Raw genomic sequence first — 21765 nt, 5'->3', positions numbered from 1 at the left:
ACGCCCTGGGCGGTTGCCCATATTGCCCATGTCAGAAACCACAACTGTCTGCACCATTAAACCATGAAACATAGCAATTAACTGTAAACAACACTATGAACACTGTCCAACGGCGCAACAAGAAGAAGGAGCACCATGACTGATCTCATCCACCCTCCCACTGCATGTTTGCCACCATGACAGGAGACAAAATCAATCAGTGAGCATGCTCTGTGTTCATACGTTCAACTTATTCGGCAATTAAATAAATGTGTGTGTACACAAGAACAAAGAACGGCTCTCAGTGAGGCTTCAGTCCCATCAACTTTAGTAAAGATCCGTCCAGAAGAATCGGATCGTTCCTGAATGTCATATCAATGCAGACTTTGGTCACAACGTTGTCCCATATTTGCGACACCTCAGTCAACACCTCCACACAATAATTCAGCGCATGAGTGACAACTTTTTTTTCATCGCCAATGCAACGTGTCTCAGTCAGTACAGCTAGCTTTGCTAGCATCACGCCCACAGATCTTACCTTTCTTTAAGCTTTCCTTCTAAGTGACGCTAAAAGTTGGACAAAGTCCCCACCGTCTGTGAAAGCGAAGCGCTGCTGGTTTTACATGTCATATTTTATGATTTATGCAGCTATTATCGTTTAGTTAGACATCTTCTCCCGCTCAGGGGAAACCACTGCGCATGTCTTGAGCTCCGCGTGCGAGTAAAGGTGGAGGCGATGGGTGACAACAGACACTAAGTCACGTTATTGCTTGGATTTTACGGCGCCACCTTAAGTCCCTGAACTTCACATTTTAACGGAAAAAAGAGCAATGCGACTTGGATGTAACGAGTAACGCGACAGTTTTGTAGAAATGTAGTGAAGTAGAAAGTACAGATACTTACTGTAAAATGTAGTGGAGTAAAAGTAGATTATTAAATCTACTTAAGTAAAGTACAGATACATGAAAATTGTACTTAAGTACAGTAACAAAGTACTTGTACTTGTACTTCGTTACTTCCCACCACTGCCTATATATTATATCTACATGACAGAAGGAGGAGGGGTGAAGTGAACCTTTCCCGTTGCCGCGGCAGGGCAGCAGGGCCTCACTAATACAGATATCTGGGATTGAACAGGAGCTTCGGCCATGGCCAGGCACCTGTCGCGTCAACTCATGTATCGGTTTGTTTCGTGTCAGGCTCGTCTTCCTTTCTTTTCCCAGCAGACTAAATCCTCCCAGCTGACACCTGAATACCACATGAATCTCCTTTCCTTTCCCATACCCTCCCACCCCCACCCAAACACACGCACACACACACACGGGGCTTGACAAAAGAGCAGGAACCAAAACAAGGTGAATGAGTAACTTTTTTTTTTTTTTCAAACCTCCTAAGTTGCAGAAAGTGTTTGCAGATTTGAGGAACCTGAATTCATTAGAGGAAATGAAGACAAGTCATTGTCAGGGCCGGCACAGGCCTTTTTGGGGCCTAAGCAGATTCTCATTTGGGCCCCCAGGCCCCATACCAACATGTCAACACCAGATTCTCTTTCTTTCTTAAGATACTCTATGAGTGTAACATACCTACTATCATTAGCATCATTCATAATAAGCTTACATCATACCAGCATTATTATGGATGTTTATTTTAACCTTTCAGGATTACCAAAATGAAAAAAAAAAATTGGATTTTGAATGCTACTGCTGGTGTTCTGACTAAAATCAGGAAGATGGAGCACATCAACCACTTCTACATTCCTTCCACTGACAGAAGAGGCTTTAAAATACTGTTCAAAAATCACTGAATGACTTACAGATCTGCTGCTGTTGTATCAACCTTCCAGGCCTCTCAGGTCTTCTGGTTCTGGTTTTGGTTCTGCTCTGCTTCCCCAGAACCAGAACCAAATATGGAGAAGCAGCATTCAGCTTATATGCACCACAAATCTGGAACAAACGTCAAACCATCCAAAACACTGACGCAACTCTTAACCCACGTGTTTAGAGTTGCTTCAGAACACTGACCAACATATTTGATGTGTAATGATGGCATTTGAAAAGTCATTTTCTCTGGTTTGGTTTGCTGAATGGTGTGTTCTATGACTGTATTTTCATATTTTTATGATTTATTGATCGAGATGCAAAGTGGTATTTTGACTTTTGAGACTCTGAAATCTCCATGTTTTTCCTTTCAGAATTTCTGAGATTGATCTCAAAATGTCTTAGAAAATGTTTAACTTTTCAAACTCAGAAATTGTCCATGTTCTTTCTGAGACTAATCTCAGAATTCCTGAGTTTTTCTTTGGAGGATGTTTGCGACTCTTTTTTTTCTATCTACAATGGCCCCAACACGCCGTCGTACATAGCTGATTGTTCGCTGCAGCAGATAGTGAGGCGATCTGAGGAAGTCATGGAAACATCCTTACTGTCTGTCAAACATCTGTTGTCAGAATCATCACAGCCTCCAAGTAAAGTTTTCACTCTGCTGCCATCAGGTGAACAGCGTCATGACGTCAAAAGCAAAACAACTTGACGGCTTTTCGCCTCGGGCCGCTAAAAGGCTGAACTGCTGTTCGCATTATGTCCGGTTATCTCCGCGTTTTCTGTCCTAACAATCTGCTATAGATCCGTCCATTCATATGTAATGACAAATGAAACATCATCAAAATAAGGAAGTGTGAAATCCAGAACAATCTACAGTAAAGGAAACCAGGCTGACCCAAGGAGCTGATCACACAGCAGGAAACAGAGTCAAACTTATAAATCACTCTAGATTTGACAAATGCTTTTGTTGCAACTCTTGGGCTTTTTTTTCTTTTTTGCTAATGATCCTTCAGGGGTCGGCAGAGATTCGGGGATGGCTGCTTCTCTCATCACCCCCACAGTTAAGCTCTGGTCCGGCTAGCCGCTCCCGCTCAGCCAGCCAACGATTGTATTTACAGCTGCTCCCAGCCTCGTCTGCCTATCGGAGCAGACAGCGACTGAACAATGAAAATGACTGAGGTTTCCTCTAATTCACTGGGTATTTTTCCTTTCTGCTGCCCCTGTGGGGAGGCAACGCAGAGCGGGCTGGCGGTGGCCCGCCGTACCGTACGGCCCTGTTTGTTACTCTGCTGGTCTGAGTCCGGTTTACTGGGCTGTTTTGGTTCCTGCTTGTGCTGCCCCTTACACACATAAACACAGCCATTTTTTATGCCTGCGTGGTTTCGGCCTGTTTGTGCGCGTCCATCTGGACTACCATGGCTCACTCCGCGTGTCAGAGGTTTCAGCCACACAGGAAGTGCTGCTGCTGTCAGTGGCGCTCTGCGGGGAGGAAGAAAACAGACCCGAGTGTTCAAAGTGAGATTTTAGCCAGTTCGCAAAGTACTTTTGAGTTCCACTTTGAAGACTCCAGCTTTTACAAATATGACCTTGTTTACGTTTCTCCTTTGTAAAGAATAGTTTTATTTTCACAAAATAATAAAGGACATTCGAAATGTAATTTTAAGGCCTGCTGGAGGTTTTTCTGGAAATTGTTCAGAGGATAGACAGCAGCTGTGTTTCCATTGTGCATTTTGACACTTTCAAAATAAATTAGATTAATGGAAACACAAAAAAAAATTTGTTTTTCAATAAAACCTTTTGGCACTGGGCTCATTTGGCCGTATCAAAATTGGTTCTTCTTGTAAAAGTGGAAACACTTTTTTCACACCACAAGACTCTTGATCATGTGACAAGAGTCACATGATCAACAACTAGGTTGCCACTGGCACAAAATACAAAGAAGACAACAGGAAGTAGTTGGAGGATGATGTTTTTTAATGACTTTTTTTTTCACTCGATTTTAATGACTAATGGGAAAAAGAACTTAATCAGGTGGGATTTCAGCTGTGTTTCTTTTATTTAATGAAAACACTGCACAAGTCCCAGAAAGGAGACTGATGATGAAAGAAGACATGGAGTTATTTGGAGTGAAGGTAGAGGATGCAGAGGACAGCATGGAATAAAGATAGACGATTTGTCAATAAAGAAGAAGAACTGTAAGCAAATATAAGCCATTATTGCGTAAAAACTACCTTCCTGCCTGGTTTAATCAGTCGTTTGTTCTACACTTTGCTTTGTTCAGAGTCTGGAGCCTCTACTATTGAGAAACAATGACTTTCTGTTGAAATTTGAAACGGTTGGATCTGATTTTAGCCAAATGTTTTGCCATATATAATGCAGCACAGTACAGTACAGTAGGAATTTTCCAGAAGTTGCCTACCTGTGCTGTAAACAACCAAGCCAACTCCAACTTTAGTCGCTCAATGTTAGACCAATTAAAGTCGGAATGACTTTGTTGACTTTGCCAGGCTACAACCGTATAAAGGCAGACCACTATTCAAAAACAACTCCTGCTTCTGTTCCCCCGTCGGCCCGCTTGAAACTCAACCAGAGAAATCAAACTCAATGGGAGGAATCCTACATGGAGCACTGAAGGGAGATGACAATCGAGTGGAATTGTATATAAAGGTATTGGGTAAATTCACCTATATTGGGGGAAAAAATGCCACAACAATCATTATAAAAAATAAACCCAATTATGGAGATTTTCATCAAATTAATTAAAATATATCTTCTTGTTTTGAAACAAGTAACTTTTGGACACCAATCAACCGAGTACAGGTGTCATTGCTTGTGGTCAAAGGTTAAAGGAAGCACATCGATCTCAACAGTGTTTCTTTGTTTTAACCTCTCATGCATGTGGGTTACTGACTGCTGTAAGCATTTTACTCTAGAACCCAGAAGGTAAACATGTTGCCTCCAGCAGAGCAAATATAAACACTGATCTTTCAGCACGCACACACACCAGCATGCTTTCTCCTGGCTGCACCTGTGTGTATCTGAAGGATTTGTGTCCTGACGGTAACAGTAACCCATGTTTACACTGTGTGACTGAATTACTACAGTCGTCATGGAAGCCTGTCCACCCCCTAAACTGATAGGAAGGCATAGGATGGAGGTAGTGTAAGCTCTACTACTGCTACAGTTGAGCAATGGCTTGCTTAAGAGACCTGACATTGAAAAACTGGAGCAGAAAAAAAGACACTAATGACTTAAATGGCTTTTATGTAGAACTGTAATATGTTTATTTTCTCAGGACTGGCCAGTAGAGATAAGGACATTTAAAAAAGAAATTTCCAAAACGAAGGAAATTGTTCACTTCTTGATACAAAATTACAGTGCCACAAAGAAACCAACTATTAGTGGGTGATTTATCTGTAATGATTTCCTTCGTTTTGGGAGATTGTTGATCGACTTACACATGAATCCAATCTTATCCTCAGCAATCATTACCTCATTGCTGAGGTAATAATTTCTGAATCATTACCTCAGCAATGATTCAAAAATCAGCCACTGTCCTCTTCTGTTTTCTCCTGAGAGATATTTGACTAGCAGACTGGCCCACCAGGTCATTTCAGAAAAAAATAAATGAATAAATCATCATTGACCGAAATTGGAATCTGCAGGTCAGGCGTTTTAAAAATCTGTAATCAGCAATCAGCCAGAAAACTGCAATCAGTGCAGCAATACCAAATATTGTTACGAAGAAGAGGATTTAGCAGCTGAATCATTGAACAGCATTCTTCAGTGACACAATTTAGACATAATTTGAACACTTCTGAATATAAAGTCGTGGCATTCCTGCCACTAAACAGCTACACAGCAACCAGTTGCAACTAGTTTTCCAAAGTTTTTATTACAAGAATAAAGTCATAGCATTTGCAAAGTAATGATGCAACATTACCAGAAGGAAGCCGTACAATTACGAGAACAAAGATGTTTTAAGAAGAGCAACATTTGGATAGAGTTATTAATGTCTCATGTGATCAGCTCATCTTTCTTTCCAGTAGTTACAAAATCCTGTTACTGACAATTTGATGTTCACATCATTAAAAAGATTTTATTCTCGTCTTATTACGACTTTGTGTTCTGGTAATATTATGGCTTTATTCTTGGATAATTTCAAAGTTATTATTTTTCTTATATTATTTTATTTTTGTATTACTTTTTTCTCTTAATATTATTATTTCATTCTCATAATTACGATTTTATTCTCGCACAATTTTCTTCTCGTGATATTTCAACACTCTTGTACAACGTATGTGTGACTGTTTAATTTTTTAATTGTGCTGTTTTAGAGGAAGGGAAGACTTTTGATAAAATGTTAAAAACCCTGTCAGTCATTGAACTGTCATGATACATTCGTTGACTAGAATCTGTTCTGCTTTTTGAGTTTTCCATCCTAATTGAATGAAACACGTGAAAATGAAAGCATCATCACCAAAACATTCTGCTTCCCATCCCATAACATGTCTGTTTCTCAGATGGAGGCCCGTATCTGGACAAAAACTGTCAAGCCAGCATGAGATAAAACGCTCAGGCAGCAGCTGTTGCCTTGTGTAATGTGTTTGGTGCAAAAAAAAAAGTTGCCAAACTGAGAACACAGACATCGTTTTTTGGGGGGGGTTTGTCCTTTCTAGCATTTCTGTTTGTTTAACATTGCTGTGTGTGTCCTCTTCAGAGCTGTGTGTATGGTGAAAACCGGACCTCCATCCAGTGCACCACGCCTTCCCTGGCTAAGCTACCCCTGCAGCCGCCGGTGGTCACCAAGGTGGCATTTGTCTTGGATGGCTACTTGACAGACCAGAAGGATCTAATCTATGTGGAGGACCCCCTGTTCCAGGACCCCAAACTGACATCCAAGGACAACAAGAGTATCGTGGAGCTCAAAGTGAGGGTGCTTACATAGTTTTTTTTTTTCTTTCTGATTTTTAAACGTGTGCTGTCCGGCAGTGTGCCACTCAGAATTGTTGTTGGAGTGTTGAGGTCAGGACAGATTTGCTTTCATGAGTGGAGCATTATAGCATTATATACTCCCTTGATAAAACGTTTTTAGAATTTTCTTTGGGTTTATTTCAAATGTAATGGACACGGAGATGCAAAAGAAAGGAGAAAAGAAAGGTTAACAGGAAAGAGGAGAAAAAGAGACGAGTGTAGAGAGAACACAAGTCAACAAGTCACGTTTGATATTTATGTTTGGTTCATTATGTTCATTAAATAGGCGACTTCTGAATGTACATGTTTGCCTTGGAGTTTATTTTTGGGGGTTCAAGTTACAAGTTTGTGGTTGTAAAGTCTTAAGATGTGAAAATGTTTTGTGAGACCTCCTAAGAACAACTTCTTCAGCAAACTGGAGAACAGCCGAGATCGGTTACAGAACAGTAAACCTTGGCGAGGTTCTTGTTTTACATCCCTTTGAGAGAAACAGGTGCAAAACTAGAAATACCGCTGAAAATTTTATGGATGTCGAGTAAAAGAAAATCTTGGATTTATGAGCCGTGGCGAATTTCAAAAGCAGATGCACATGCTGCCCACCGTGACCAATGCCAACACTACTAAGAGTTCGCAGAATGGGTTGTTTGACTGTCCAGAGTCAGGAGCCAGGTTGAAGTTCACACACACACACCTACACACACACATCTACACACACACACACACACACACAGGTCACTGCCCTGTACCTCACAGTCCTTACACACTTTCACACGTCCACAGGCCAGGTCAAGCTGGGAAGGAAACAATACAGAAAGAAAAACAGGAAGTGGAGTCTGTTTCCCATCGCTTGGCCCCGCCCCATCACTCCTCCGCGGCCGTAGCTCTGGTTGTGTGTTGTCCGGCCACTCGCATTGTTCTGGCTGAGGTCAAACCTCTTGATATATTAACGCCGCTTTTCAAACAGGCCATCGCCGCAGTCCCCAGACCCCATTTTAGCAACACAATGAAATACATTTTTCTCCACTTTTTTTTTTTTTTTTGTCTGCAGCCCAACAGTTTGTGGCAGCTGTGCTGAGTCTCTCACATAGAACCCACACTGTTCTGTTTTTTTTTTTTTTTTTTGGTCCTCTCCTTCTTTCCTTCTTTCCCAGACGTGACCTTGGTCCCCATACTAAACCCACCAGTCTAGCATGTATCCCCTCCTCACCCCATAGGGGGGCATATCTTCTCACCCAGAGGGAGGGGCTGCTTGAGGGGGGATGGTAGAAGTCAATGCACAGCAACAAGCCGCATTAACCAGCATCTGATAAATCTGCCCTCTGGTGTAAAGGCCTCATTAGGTGCCATCTGATAACGCCAGCCTCAAAATTTTATCAAACAGTCACACAAAACAGCATTTACCTGTGACTGACAGTTCTGCGCTTGCATGCCAACACATGAAAAACCCAAGGTGTTGGTCTTGGCTCAGAACCAGTTTGTTATCGCTGCCGATCTGCATGCGGGAGCCTCAGGAAACTCACTTCTAATTATAATCCTGACAGTTTATTTTCAGGGACTGTTATCACTGTGACACTTTCTTCTGACTTTGCCTTCTCTCCGCACAGCGCACCACGTTTGTATCCCAGGAACTTGCCCTGGTGTGCGGCTCGGTGCAAGCTCAAAAAGTGTTTCATGTTTATGCGTATCAGAAAGGAAGTGTGTGTGTGTGTGTGTGTGTGTGTGTGTGTGTGTGTGTGTGTGTGTGTGTGTGTGTGCGTGCGTGCGTGCGTGCGTGCGTGCGTGCGTGCATGTGTGCGTGCATGTGTGTGTGCAGGAACAGGTGCGAGACTCCACTCTGTGTCAAATTGGAAAATCCCAAACTGTCACGCGAGGAATGTGATCATTCGCTTTATTGCCCCGTGCAGCACTCAGATAACTGTGTTTCTGTTCATGCCTGTGACAGGGAGAGAGAAACACAGGATGACAGACAAGAAAAGTCAAACAGAAGAAAATTAGGGGAGACAGGAAAGAGAAGGATGCTCTCTGTTTTCTCACAGCGTGAAATGCTCCGTCAAACTTCATAACTTAAATCCACACACTGCTTGTGTGTGTGTGCCTGCAGTCCCACACGGGGTGTTTTTGTTGTGCAGATTACTATGCATTACTCACCTTCGATTATTTCAGTTAATCCCTTTTTCAAATGGTAGCTTTTTGGTTAAACATGATGAAACTGCAGCTCACTTCTCCTAAATTCACATAAAGAAAGAAAATGACAGGTACTCTTCATTTGGATGCTAGTTACTTTGGTTGTTATGTTTTAATTTCTAGAATTAATGTGAAGAAAATAATAATCAGAAAATAAAATAGAGTAAAAATCGGATCATCACATGAGATGTGAGCAATTAATCATCTATACAATTTATGATGCCTAACTACAGGAAAAAATATTTTAAGTGTCTGGAGTGCGCAACGAAAATAGGCTGGAATTAAAAAGGTTTCGTCATGGTTTCGTGTAGGTCAGTCTGACCCACATGCAAGATAACGCTCAGGAGTAAAAGTTAGGAATGAGGGACCCAGAAAGGAACAAAGCAGAACATTTTCAGTAAAAAACATGGATGGTTACCTTGGAGAGGAGAGGAAGCAGGCTTGCTAAACAGCTAACGGTGTTTTCACACCAAACAGACACCAGCAGACTCGCTTCAGTCGGAGACTAAAACTGCAACATTTGTTACATTTTCAGCTGCTGCGTTTCTCTTTCACACTGCACTGAGTGAAACGTCAGAAACCCTCTGAGCAACCTGTTCCCCTCCTCGCCTTGCCAGTGGTGGCGCTGAACCACTGAAGGAAAAACACAAAAGCTTCCTTCTAAACAAACGGAGTGCTATCAGATGTTAGCCATTGTTGGACTGCAACTTTTGTCGTTGGTATAAGACCATGTGGATATGCATGTTTGTTATGGTAGTATTTACCCAGAATGCCCTGCTCTCTGTTTCACTTGATGTTCACATACGCATTCAAGTTCACTTCAACTGAAAGGAGACTTAGGTTTTTAGGCAGACCAGATTTTGCTCTTTTGGTCTGCGTCAGAGTTGGATCGTACAATCACACACCTCCCCAAATGAACCAGACTTTCTTGGCAAACTAGAGTTTGATTAAAGCAGACTAAATATGGATGGTGTGGATGCATCCTTAGACTTATGGAAAAACCCAAAGAATGACAGAGGGATAAAGAAAGGACTTGGGAAAACCCTCAGACTTTGAATTTTCCTGCTAATGCCTCAATGCACAGCAGGCCTGTGGTCATCTCCGCTGCGCTCCGCCCTCTAGTGGCCACCGGCAGAGAGAGAAAACACCTCATGCTTGCACAGCCTTTCAAGTGACAATCACAATCCTTGTAAGTGGAGATGCAAAATGATGCTTTGAATTCCCAAAGCACCAATAAACTGGGTCTGTCTGGAAGAAGTCCTGTGGTTTTTCTGGGTTTGGGTTCAGTTTGGCCCTTTGCCGGTCAGTATCCCCATTTTATTCTCAGGTATTGCTATTACGCTGTCTTTCTACACCTGTAAACAAACTATTTTATCCACATTCACTCAAACCACTGTACACAAGTTTATCTATCTTGATATCTCTCAGTGTTTCTGTTCAAATTTTGTATGATTTCACTGAATTATGCATGATTTTATGAAACTGTTATATTAAATCTTATTTCTATTTCTTGTAGGCCTGTCGACTCTTAAAATATGACCTAAAAAAGTAGACATAATATAACTCTATGTTCCTATAGCAGACTGCAGGTAGATCATAGAAAAAAAACGACTTTAAATTGTCAGTCATTAAAGGAAAAAGGTCAATATGAAACACCCCATGGCAGACTGCTCCATTTCATACTTTACTCTAATATAACTATACAATAACAACAGGGATAGAATGGCCAGCACTCATCTTCATCCCTTCAACTGTTTCATGAGTAAAAACAGAAGCGATCTGGTGTGTTTGGGTGGCAGCACGCCTGCTGGGAGTGGTTTTACGACTGGGACAGGACTGGAGAGGAGACAATTAAACCCAGGGGAAGTTTAAAGCAACATTGTGTTTGGAAATGTACAACTCAAAACTGGAAAGAGAAAAAAAAAGAGGAACAAATTATGCCAAATATTTGGTAGGAATTCATTTGTAAAACAAGCACCGTCACAAAATTGTGGATTGGACAATGGAACATTCAGCAGATGAGTCACATGTGGGGGGGCAGAGCTTACCCAAAAAGTAGGAAAACAGAGTCAGGAAAATTCCCAGTGATATTGCGTATCTGGATCTCAGAAACATGCTGAAGCTTGCTGACTGAAGTCAGCTCATGACATACAAATCAAAATTTTAATGAGAGGAGGCAAATGTCTTCTGGAGTAAAAAGGAAAAAAAAAAAAAAAAACATCTCTCTGCCTCTTTCTAACTAAACTTTCCTTTCCTTCCTCATCTCTCTGGGTGCGTTGTTCTTCCTCGGTCTGCTCTCGCAGGGCGACCGCATGGACAGGGAGGCAATGAAGTGCCAGGTCCTGACCGTTTCTAACCACAGCTGCGAGAGTCTGACGGTGGTCGGAAACACCCTGGAGTGCACCGTTCCCACCCAGCTGCAGGCCGCCACTGCCAAGGAGCTGCAGGTGGAGGTGAGACACACCCGCTTCCCCTCAACGTTTACTTCCCGGTTCTCCTTACACCTGCAACAGTCTGTAAACAAAACATGCTTTAATTAGGACAGAACTTTGTTTACAGAAGCACTCCAGGCACCGCAAAAAAACACGGCCACACCCCGAACGCATGTTTGCACAGAGAAACACACACACACACACACACACGCTCATGCACACTCGCGCACATCCTCCTCGCTCAGGCTTGTTCCAGGTACTCTGCTGGGAGCGACACACAAGCATGAACTGATGTTTTCAGCACCAGTGCAGACTGTTTGTGTATGGGGTAAGCTATACCTGATCAGTATCAAGATCAGATATAGTTTGCGCTAGAATTTTATGTTGTCTGACAGGATATAAAAAAATCCAGTTTTTACTCATCAATTTTTAAAATAATAATAATGACCTACGTCACTTTTTGCCAATAGTGTTTTTTTGTTTGTTTGTTTTTTGCTAAATCATCTGTTAGGCAAACATTTATTTATTTATTTATTTATTTATTTATTTATTTATTTATTATTACTTTTGACAAAAGTATAACTTAGGCTGTCATTTTAGGAAAGTGATGATATTCAGTTACATTTTATCTTCATTTGGGTTAATGAACAGTCAGTCCAAACAAGCAGAGAACAGAGTCCACATTATGAATCGCACATCAAGCAAATGAATGTAACTGACAACGACGACTGATTGTAACTACGTATAAACAATTAAATGAAACAATTCTCAATGATTCACCTGCTATGGCCTGAACACACACTCTCACTACAGCCTCCTGATTAGTATAGACCTGAACTGTGCACCCGCTTGAGTGTAAGCATCTCGGAATTTTGATCTTGGTCTACAAGATGAATCAGTGTTTTGAAATCGGGGAACTTTTCTCTAGTTGAAGTGATCAGAAGTTTCTCTGAATGAGGAGTTTTCTTGTCCCTCAACCCTCAAGCTTCAGCAGGAGGAGTTCTTCTTCTGCTGTATCAGACACGCTCTACAGCCTCTTCCCCATCACTTTTCACGCTGTCAGCGCATTGAGTTCAGTCACCAGGTCAGAGATGAGACCAGAGATTTTTTTTTATTATTATTATTTAGTTTCCTCTGTATGTAAAAGTAAAAATGTCTGAGCATCTACACCATGTGGTCAAGTGTACACTTCAAAAACAAAATCTCACCAGATGTTCTTGATATTTTTGTCTAGTTTCTAGTGAACATCTCTTCATACACTTGAAATAAGAAAACACTGGCTTATGAGAAACTTTCTGCATGACATAGAAGCTTGTTTTAAGTCAATAATTGTTGAATATTGATACATAATGTTAATTCCTCTGGCAGATTTTTCTTTCACTTGTAACAAGACATTTTTATATTCAATATTTAGGAGTTATTAACTTAAAACAAGCTCCTGTATCCTGCAGAGAAGTTTCTTGCCAACCAGTTTTGTCTTAATTTAAGTGCATATATGCAGATATTTGCAAAGTTTTTTATGCAGTGGGTGAATTATAATGTCAAAATGTTGGATGACCTTCAGGTTTTTCCATCACCCTTTAAAAAAAACAAAGATGGAAAATGTTCTGTTAACCCAGCCCCTGCATAAAGCTTTTTAAAGATTTTATTGGCTCTACTGGCCTTTATTTGACAGTGAATTGACAGGAAAATGGTTAATGAGAGAACCAGGAAGACATAGCAAAGGTCACCAGGCCGGGAATCAAACCTGTGACAGCCACGTCAAGGACTAAGGCCTCCATATGTGGGTTGTGCTTAACCCCTGCACCACCACAGCACCCCATAAAGCATGAATATTATTATATATGTGTGAATATGTTTTCAATTCCAGCAATGCTTCAGCTTAGCGCTAATTACTTCTAGACCATCACACAAATCCAGTTAATCCCACCTCACTGGCAACTCCAAAACAAAAATCCAGTCTAGTTTCACCATGACCCTGAACGTGTGAGATCATGACTCTGATACTGGCTGCCACGCATCTTTTCCCAGGTAGATATGAGAGGAACAGCTCAATATCAATAAAGCCAGTCATAATAAATTTATATGAAAACTCTCATCTGTTTCTACCATCAGTGTACAGAGAGAATTTATCATGGCTTCCTATCTCAGTGTCTGGTTCTGATGGACAAACAGGCTGACTGGTCTGGCGGAAATGATCAAACACACACTGATAAAAAAAAAAGTGTGTTTTCAGTCCGTCAGTCCGTATTATTGTGTATTTTATTTCTTTTCTGCATGTATTTATCTATTTAACATTTCTACACTGAAAGAGCAGTAGTAACAAACACCGTGCAACAAATTGAAGGTAGCAACAGAACCATTCGTCCTTACTGACCTCTACATAACCATCTCTGGGAAATCTGAGGGAAATCACCACATTTTCCATGTGCACCACATCATTTACAACAGACTTCAATAACTCCTGCGTCCTAATGCAGTCCTTCATGAATAAGAAGCTTGGTGAGAATCCGCTACACAGAGTGATGAGTGAATGGGCTTACTAACCAGCTGTCCATCTTGTCACTTGAATGTAAGTCAAGCAGCTTCTGAAAGGCACTCGCAGATTGGATATGTCATCAGGCATAGCTCAAAGGCTCTCTGCACACATAGGTTTCCTTCCTGATGGTGAAACAGAAACAAAACACTGAAAAATCTACTGGAATGTTAGGAACAGCGCTCGAAAGTACGGGCAAGGAAGGAAAAAAGAGTTTGAATAAATGCATGAAGGTGCAAGGAGACGTCAAAATTTTAAAGCGTTGAAATGACAACTAAGTATGCAACTTGCGACAAAAGTAGGGCCCGACGGGGGAACACAAAGGTTTAAGAGAGTACACAGAATATTTGAAAGAGAACGCAAGTATTACAAATTTTAAGGACAAAGAAATGAAATTCTACTTTCAAACTGAAAAAGTGTTCTCTCGACTTATGGCAGTAAAAGTCTCCCATAGGCCTGGACTTTAATACGTTCATTTTGATTAATTAATTTAATAGGTTTTAATGCACACCACCCCAGAACCGTTGTTTTTTTTTTTCGTGTTTCTGATACGTTCGTATATCTGACATACAGATGACTTCCGCAAACAACACCAGTGAACAACGAAGCTGCTTCTTTTGGAACACTGGGGGTTAAGTTTTGCTTTTTAAAAAATATATGATTTGAAGCTGGAAAAGACTATTGTTGTGTTCAAGTTATGCTATAAGGAGTTAGCCTATCAGTGAAGCTATTCAAACCTAAACTACCATCTCAATGCTGAACATGTAGCAGCAGCACAGACAACCCCTACGCTAAAGCTAACGCTAATGCTAAAGCTAACTAAAGAAGTATTTTCTCTAAAAAGCTCCATGAAACACTGGAAAGCTGAATATGCATAGCAGCACTTTACTTCAGTGTGATTTTGAGTAGCCTAAATAACTGATTAAAAACAATAAATATTTTTGTTGTTGAGCTCATCTGTCTATTTATTCAATAATTTTGCAGCAAAAAAAGGGGATTTGAATTGAAAATTTAGCTCATTTTGTCGATATAAAGTTCTCAATTAAAATGTGATTGTGATTTGTTTTTATTACTGACCCTTCATTTAACTTGTTTTAAAGTTTTAATTGATTCCCACCACTAAACATAAATAAATGTCTTTATACTTATGAAAGGGCTTATTTAAACCCTAGAGCTCACCGTTTTTTAAATATGGAAACATAATTGCTGCACTTTGAATTCCACACCCTTGCTCCCAATATACACACACTATTCGGGACTGGAATGCATCAAAAGCGACATAAATGCTTTATACTTGACATGACATGACAGCAGCTTGAGGCATAACTACTTTCAGCAAATAAAAAGCAACATTTTATGATGTCACTGCAACATTACTCTTAGCTTTTGTGTCTTTATGTAAACTAATGTAACTCCCAGCACTCAACAGCTTTAACAGTGTTATGAAATGTTCACCATGTCCAGTCCAAGCCGACATTGCTGGTCTTCAGACTCCTGTGGAGATAACATCCACTGTCCGTCTCCAGACCAAACGTTATCAGGCCCATCGTTGTTGACTCGTGAACCAGCCTTCAGGCAAAACTTCTCATCTCAGGCCAGGGTCAGCCAATATCCCGCTGCTGCACAAATCGACATCAAGGCTTGTCCAGAGAGGCTTTATTTACACACACACACACACACACACACACACACACATCACTGCATCTGCAGCAGGAACTTTATTTCCACTAAGCCTAGTGAAAGCAGGAGCAATATTACTGATTTAATCTCTCCACAGACTCTGGTGAACACATTGAAATCATTTCCAATGGATGACTTTTTTTTTCTAAAAAGTAAACTAACATTGTAACACCTGTAAGCAAAAAATATATGCTGATTCTTTTAGTTGGCTATTGAAGTTTTCTTTTTCTTATTTATTTATTTTTTTTAGGTGGCGGTCCCAAGAAAAGTAAATAACTTATGTTATTATTTGAATAACATAAATGTTTGCATTTCCAATAATTTGAAGTAATAGTAAAACATGATTTTTTTCAAAATTTTTTATAAAACTCTATCATGTCTTAAAAACGGTAGGTGTTTTTTTGATGTCCTGAGAAGGTAAAGAGAAGTTTGTATGTGTGTGTTTGCTCATAGGTATGACTGTATCACATCCTGTCTGAAAGCAAACACTGCAGCATCTCTGTGTACCACTGAGGACACAGATGCTCTTATGTAAAGTGTCACCAGAGAAATAACTGACGTGACCTGAAATCAACATTTAGGAGTTGGTCATGTTTGTCTCCGTTCTAAGTGGAGAAACCACAGATTCAACACAAATAAACACTCTTCACAGCAGGGCTGGTGCTAACCGAATATTTTCCATCTAGGACTCTTTTCTGTTTGTTTGTTTTTTGGGGGGATTTTTTAAACATTAATGTTAAAATCTGGAGACCATCCATAGTTTTGGCAAATTAAAATTCACACACCTGACCACTAGTTGCAGATGCAGTACAGGTAATTAAATATATCAGGAATAGATTTCTTGGAGAGTGTCTGATCATCATCTCATACCTGGATACCATAACACAAAGGTCTTCAACGAGGGGGTCGTGACCGTTACCAGTCACGACTTCCCCTTCTTATTAATTAGAAATATTTTGGGTTTTGTTCTTTATATAGATTAACATAAATTCATTATGCAGCAAATTGATAAGAGGAGGCATGAAGTAATGTATTTCAGTCAGTAATTCACACATTCAGAGAGCAAAATCTTATTTTGTGAAAAGTTCTGCATTTTATGCAAAATAATACTTTTTTATGGTAGTGGCATTATTAGGCCAACACTTAAGCTTTTGTTAAATAAAATGTGAAATTATGAGTCTCTGTTTTATTTGTATTTGTTTTGTGTATTACTAGGTCTACTTTATTTTAAAACATGATATGTTGTTGGGGCTTCCTGCTCTGTCTCTCATTCAGTGGTGCAGTTGGATTTCCTCCCATTGAGAACGCTTCCAGGATAAGAAAACTCCTCGTTCAGAGAGTTTTGTAGGCCTTTGATTGTTTCAACTGGAGAAATGTTCCCTGATTTCAAAACTTTGCCTGAGTTCTTGTTCCAGTTCCCAGTGAGGCAGCAGAGTAAAGATCTGGTGAAAGGAATTATTAGGAAACTGTATTTAATCAAGTTATCTATCTGATTTCATTTGATGTTCTGACAAACTGTGGAGGGGTCTCAAGTCATGCTGTTTGACAGAGCTAGTTGGTAATAATAATAAGAAACACTATTACTTCACACCTCTGTCAACTGAGCAAAGATGGCTTATGGGTTGTGAACACCTGATGTTATTGTTACAAGCAAACTAGTTATTTTAATTTCATTCCTGTTTGCTTGTAAAAAATAAATAAATAAATAAAATCAAAGCAACCTCCATTGACAACATAAAACTTGAGCCCTCTGGGAACAAAACCTGATTGTATTAGTTACAGTATTTAGCATTCACTTCCTTCACTCCTGACACTCCAAATCCCTTCCCATTGTTAAGTGGCGCCAAGCGGACTCCATCAGGCATCTGGGCAAGGTGACGCTGGCGCAGGAGCAGGACTACACAGGCCTCATCGTGGGCTGTATGTGTGTCAGCCTGCTGCTGCTCTTTCTGGGATCGCTGCTGATGTGGAGGAGGAACAAGCACATCGATGGTAAGAGCAGGAGACTCAGTGTCCTACCATTACAAATAGCTTTTTTACCATCTTTCATTAATAACAGGAAACTGGACACATATTTTCCTTTTATAGACTCTGAGGCCTTGAAATACGTAGCCGGGTCTTTATAAAAACGGGTATCACCGCTGCATTGTTTAAAAAACTATTATCGTACACATGGGATCGGTTTCAGAATGGTTTTCATCCACTAAAATTTTCATACACATGAGAAATACCAGCGTACCAGTTTTCCCAGGTACGCAAATACAAAGCTTTGTTAAATCTCCACTTTGGTCAGATTTTTATTTTTTTTATAAATAATCGTTATTAAACTGAGTTTTCTTGTGCATAAATGGCCCAAATGCATAAAAATACATTTGTTTTCTCAGATAGCCGACTACGTTTGGACGAGGCCTAAATGTCTTAACTCTAGCTTATGAAAAGTGATTAAACTGTGTGGTTTCTTTGCACCTGCTTAAGGAACTGGATAAATAGTTTTTAAGTGTGACTCTCTATGTGGATTAGAAAAAAATATCCAGTTAATATAAACCCGTGCAGCTGTATATTGTATTACGCTTACCCTGCTGGATAAAAACACTAGCTAAAATGAATCAATAAAATGCCAAAATATGTATCTGTTTGTGTATGTAAACCAGCAGAATGCAATTTTTTTTGACTGATTATAAATTCTCAGATGATATTTGGAACAAAGTGGTTTACTTTGGGTTGAAAAGACGAGTTACTGGCACCCAGAACTTTATCTGCTGGTTGTTAAGTTTCCTGGTGTTTTTTTGTTTGTTTTTTGTTTTGTTTTGTTTTTTGGCATTTCCCTTATAAATTTTTATTCTGTCACTGGCACTACTTACTTTTCTAAACACAATGAAGTTAGTCAGTTCCATAAAGGAAATGTATGTTTTTGTTTTGTTTTTGTTTTTTTGCTTTAATTTCTGTCTATTGCATTTTCTTTGACCTGAAGTTCAGAGTGTTTTTTTCTGCATGTGTGTCTGCTGGGTTTGTTTTGCCTGGTGGGTTTTAGTGGAATGTCTTGTGTGGGATGCTCTGGTGGAAACACTTGCTGTTTCTCAATGATTTCTCTCTCTATCTCTTTCTCTATCTCTTTGTCTTCCTCTGTTTCTATGTCCTTCTTCTCTTCCATCTCCTTTCTCATCTTTCTTTCTGTCTCTGCAACATTTGTTTCCAGATCTGTCTGAGGTGTGGTATGATGGCCGGGGTCACATCCAGCATCTGGACAGGCTGGCTAACGCGAGGAGCGTCAGCCCCACTAACGAAATGGTCTCCCATGAATCAGTCGACTATAGAACAACCCTGCTGGAGGGTAAGCCCCTCCCCCTTTCTTCTCTTCATGTGACTCCCTGTTCTCTCACTTCACCTCCCTCCTATGTGCCTGCTCCCTTACCTGTTGGCCTCAGCGGTTAGCTGCGCATGCCTTATCGTGCACCTTTCACACTAACAGCAGCCCGAATCATTGGATCAATTCAAGGTAAAATTGATGCATTTCTGACTTGGGTTAAAAAAGAATGATCACATAAGATGTTTTGTTTAATATTAAAGGGGCAGTAATATGTAAAATCGACTTTTTTGAGTTTTACATCATGTTATAATGTCATTCCCCCGCAACTCCCATGCTCTGCTCCTTCAGACTAGCCAGGAGTAATTAGCAAACACCTGGTGGAGCTACAGATCTTTTGAGCTCATTTTAAAGGGTTAATAAAAGAGCCATGTTGTGATGACTTCCTGAAGGTGGAGCTTCAGAAAGAGCAGGACTTTTAAATTTTAAGGTGTTAAATTAGGTGTCTTATACATATACGGTTCTGGAGAAAATTAAGAGGCCACTTAAAAGTATCAGTTCTCTGATTTTACTTTTTATATGATATATAAATATGTTTGAGTAAAATGAACACTGTTCTTTTATTCTATGAATATGAACTACTGACATGTCTACGAAATTCCAAGCAAAAATTGCTGACATTAACATAGTTAGTTGATTTTTGCTAATGACTGTTGGAAGATAGGCTCCGCCCCTCTACCATCCAGCCCAGTTAAGTGTGCATAGATGGTGGATGAATGGATGAAACAGTGTCTTGACAAAGTAGACCAAAGCAGGACTGTTTGGCAGTAATACACACCACCATGGTTGACTTCCTTGTCAAGCATGGTGATGATAATATGGAGTGTGTCACAGAATCTCATTGCCATCCTTGACCAACCACGAACTGCTGTTATTCCAAAAACTTGAAAACAGAACACAAACAGACCAGACCAATCACAAAACTCAACACAATTCAACATGAGAATGACAAAGAAACCCAGAATCAGTAGAACAGGAAGTAAAGAGATAGAAAAGATTAGTCCAACTATAAATCCTGAGAAACTACAGATTAGGTATTCGGAAACTAAAAACTATAGATATAAAGTCTAATAAAAACATGATGCACATATTCTCATCTAGCATGCGTCAGTAATCTTTGATGTGGTCTGTGGCGCCTCTTGTGGGTTCTGTTCTGGCCCTGAGGGCCACTGAGAGGCTCCTGGTATTATGATCCCCTGGATCATAGCTGAAGCGATTTCTGTGCTGGCCTTGAGTCTGGAGAGCCTGGGTTTACTAATGAGCTAATGTTTGCCTTCTGGGACAGTTAACATTCAGGACATTTGACCTCGCTCTCTGTTTCAGCTCTGGTTCTTGTTCTGACTTTTCTGGAGGAACTTCTGCATTTATTAGCCTTCTAACAGAGTAGAAAACCTCAAGCTTTTTCCTTCCAGCTCTGTGTCTGTGTAGCTGTCCATCTCCAATCACGTAACACACCTTGACATGCGGAGGTCAAGGTGTTGTGACTAAGCGGCCGACCTCTGACCCCCTGCTTCTCTTTTTTTGTTTCTGCCTCTCCAGATCAGGGTGTCGACAGGCCTGAGACATGTCGGGCAGCTCCTCCTATGTACAGAGCCAATGGGGAGCTGCTGTCTCCCAGACTGGGAACCCTTGGAGGGGGGCTGGGGCTGGGCATGGAAGGTGACCTGGTGTCCCCCCTGTTGATGGCTCCAGTCCACATCGACCCGTCCTGTCTCCACCCGGACCTGCTGACTGAGGTGCAGCATGTGGTGATCGCAAGGGAGCAACTGCTGCTTCATGTCAACCAGATCATCGGCAGAGGTCAGTGATCAACTGGTGGGATGTCGGGTTTTGATCGAAGGTTTATATAAAAATTATCTCATCTAAGTCAGGTTGTCAAATGATATCTGGAGTCAAACATATACCAGTCGCCCCTATGCTACAAAGTCCACTGGTCCTTTGATGTCACAACAAGCCCTCATCACCTCCCCTGTCTACCATCATGCATCTCTGCCAGCATGCAGTGTTTCAACATGGATGTGCATTATGACCAAACACCTCTACTTTGATCTTATCTTTTCAAATAATATTGTTCTGGAAGTCTTGTGCTGTGATACTATATTCATATGCGAGAGAATTTCTGCTGGTGATTCTTTCAGAACAGTGATGCTAACAGGAAGGTAGCTTCCTCTTGTGCAGCCTCCTACACCTCAGTGCCTTTGTTTATTTTTAAGTAAAAATTTTACATGTTTCAACAGGTCTCTGCTTGCATTTCCATCGAAAATAAAATTACACAAATTGAAATTACGAAAACAAATTCACTCAATGTAAACACGGCGATTTTCGTGTTTACATAGCTGTTTCCCACGACTTGATAATCCGTTTATCATCTGTACCTTCTGCAGTAAATCCAACCTGATTCCATAACTTCAGAAATAATTACAACAGATAACAGCCGAGAGTTAATCCACCCTTCATGCTTGTGTGCTTTTACTGCATCAGATTTACGTTAAGTTAAAATGCTTGCTTTATAAAACTTCAAACTTGACATGCAGACACCAGATCAGCCCGTTTTACCACATGGAGGTAGGCGGTTTAGCCCAACAGATCGAATTTAGCATTAAACTGAGAAAAACCCTTAGCACTGTAATGTTCCAGAAAAGCGGCATGTTGGCCCCCCTCATATGAATTTATCCCCTGAAGCCTGGATTTGGTGGCTGCTCGAGTGCTTCAAAGTGGCGTAGGATGATTTGTTCTCAGCTAATGTTCCCAGGGTCCATTGTGGAGAGCCGTAACCCAACACTGCCAGCCATCTGC

General features: G+C 40.6%; 1 protein-coding gene across 2 annotated transcripts in view; it reads left to right on the top strand.

Moving 5' to 3' along the window:
• met (MET proto-oncogene, receptor tyrosine kinase) overlaps window positions 1–21765 on the top strand; it is a 104882-nt gene that overhangs the window by 66831 nt on the left and 16286 nt on the right. Inside the window, exons 11-15 of one of the 2 annotated variants that reach the window (XM_015042319.1) lie at window positions 6520–6729; window positions 11261–11410; window positions 17444–17597; window positions 18802–18936; window positions 20509–20769. In XM_015042319.1, the coding sequence (XP_014897805.1) occupies window positions 6520–6729; window positions 11261–11410; window positions 17444–17597; window positions 18802–18936; window positions 20509–20769 (910 nt within the window). Of the gene's footprint in view, window positions 1–6519; window positions 6736–11260; window positions 11411–17443; window positions 17598–18801; window positions 18937–20508; window positions 20770–21765 lie in introns of both variants that reach the window. The other variant, XM_015042318.1, reaches the window with a different exon arrangement.

The sequence above is a fragment of the Poecilia latipinna genome, unplaced genomic scaffold (assembly GCF_001443285.1).
Source record: "Poecilia latipinna isolate Pla-1442-1.1 unplaced genomic scaffold, P_latipinna-1.0 Scaffold585, whole genome shotgun sequence".
In the NCBI taxonomy this organism is placed as follows: domain Eukaryota; kingdom Metazoa; phylum Chordata; class Actinopteri; order Cyprinodontiformes; family Poeciliidae; genus Poecilia; species Poecilia latipinna.
Note: the sequence above shows the minus strand (reverse complement) of the source record. Positions and strands in the feature narration are given on the sequence as shown.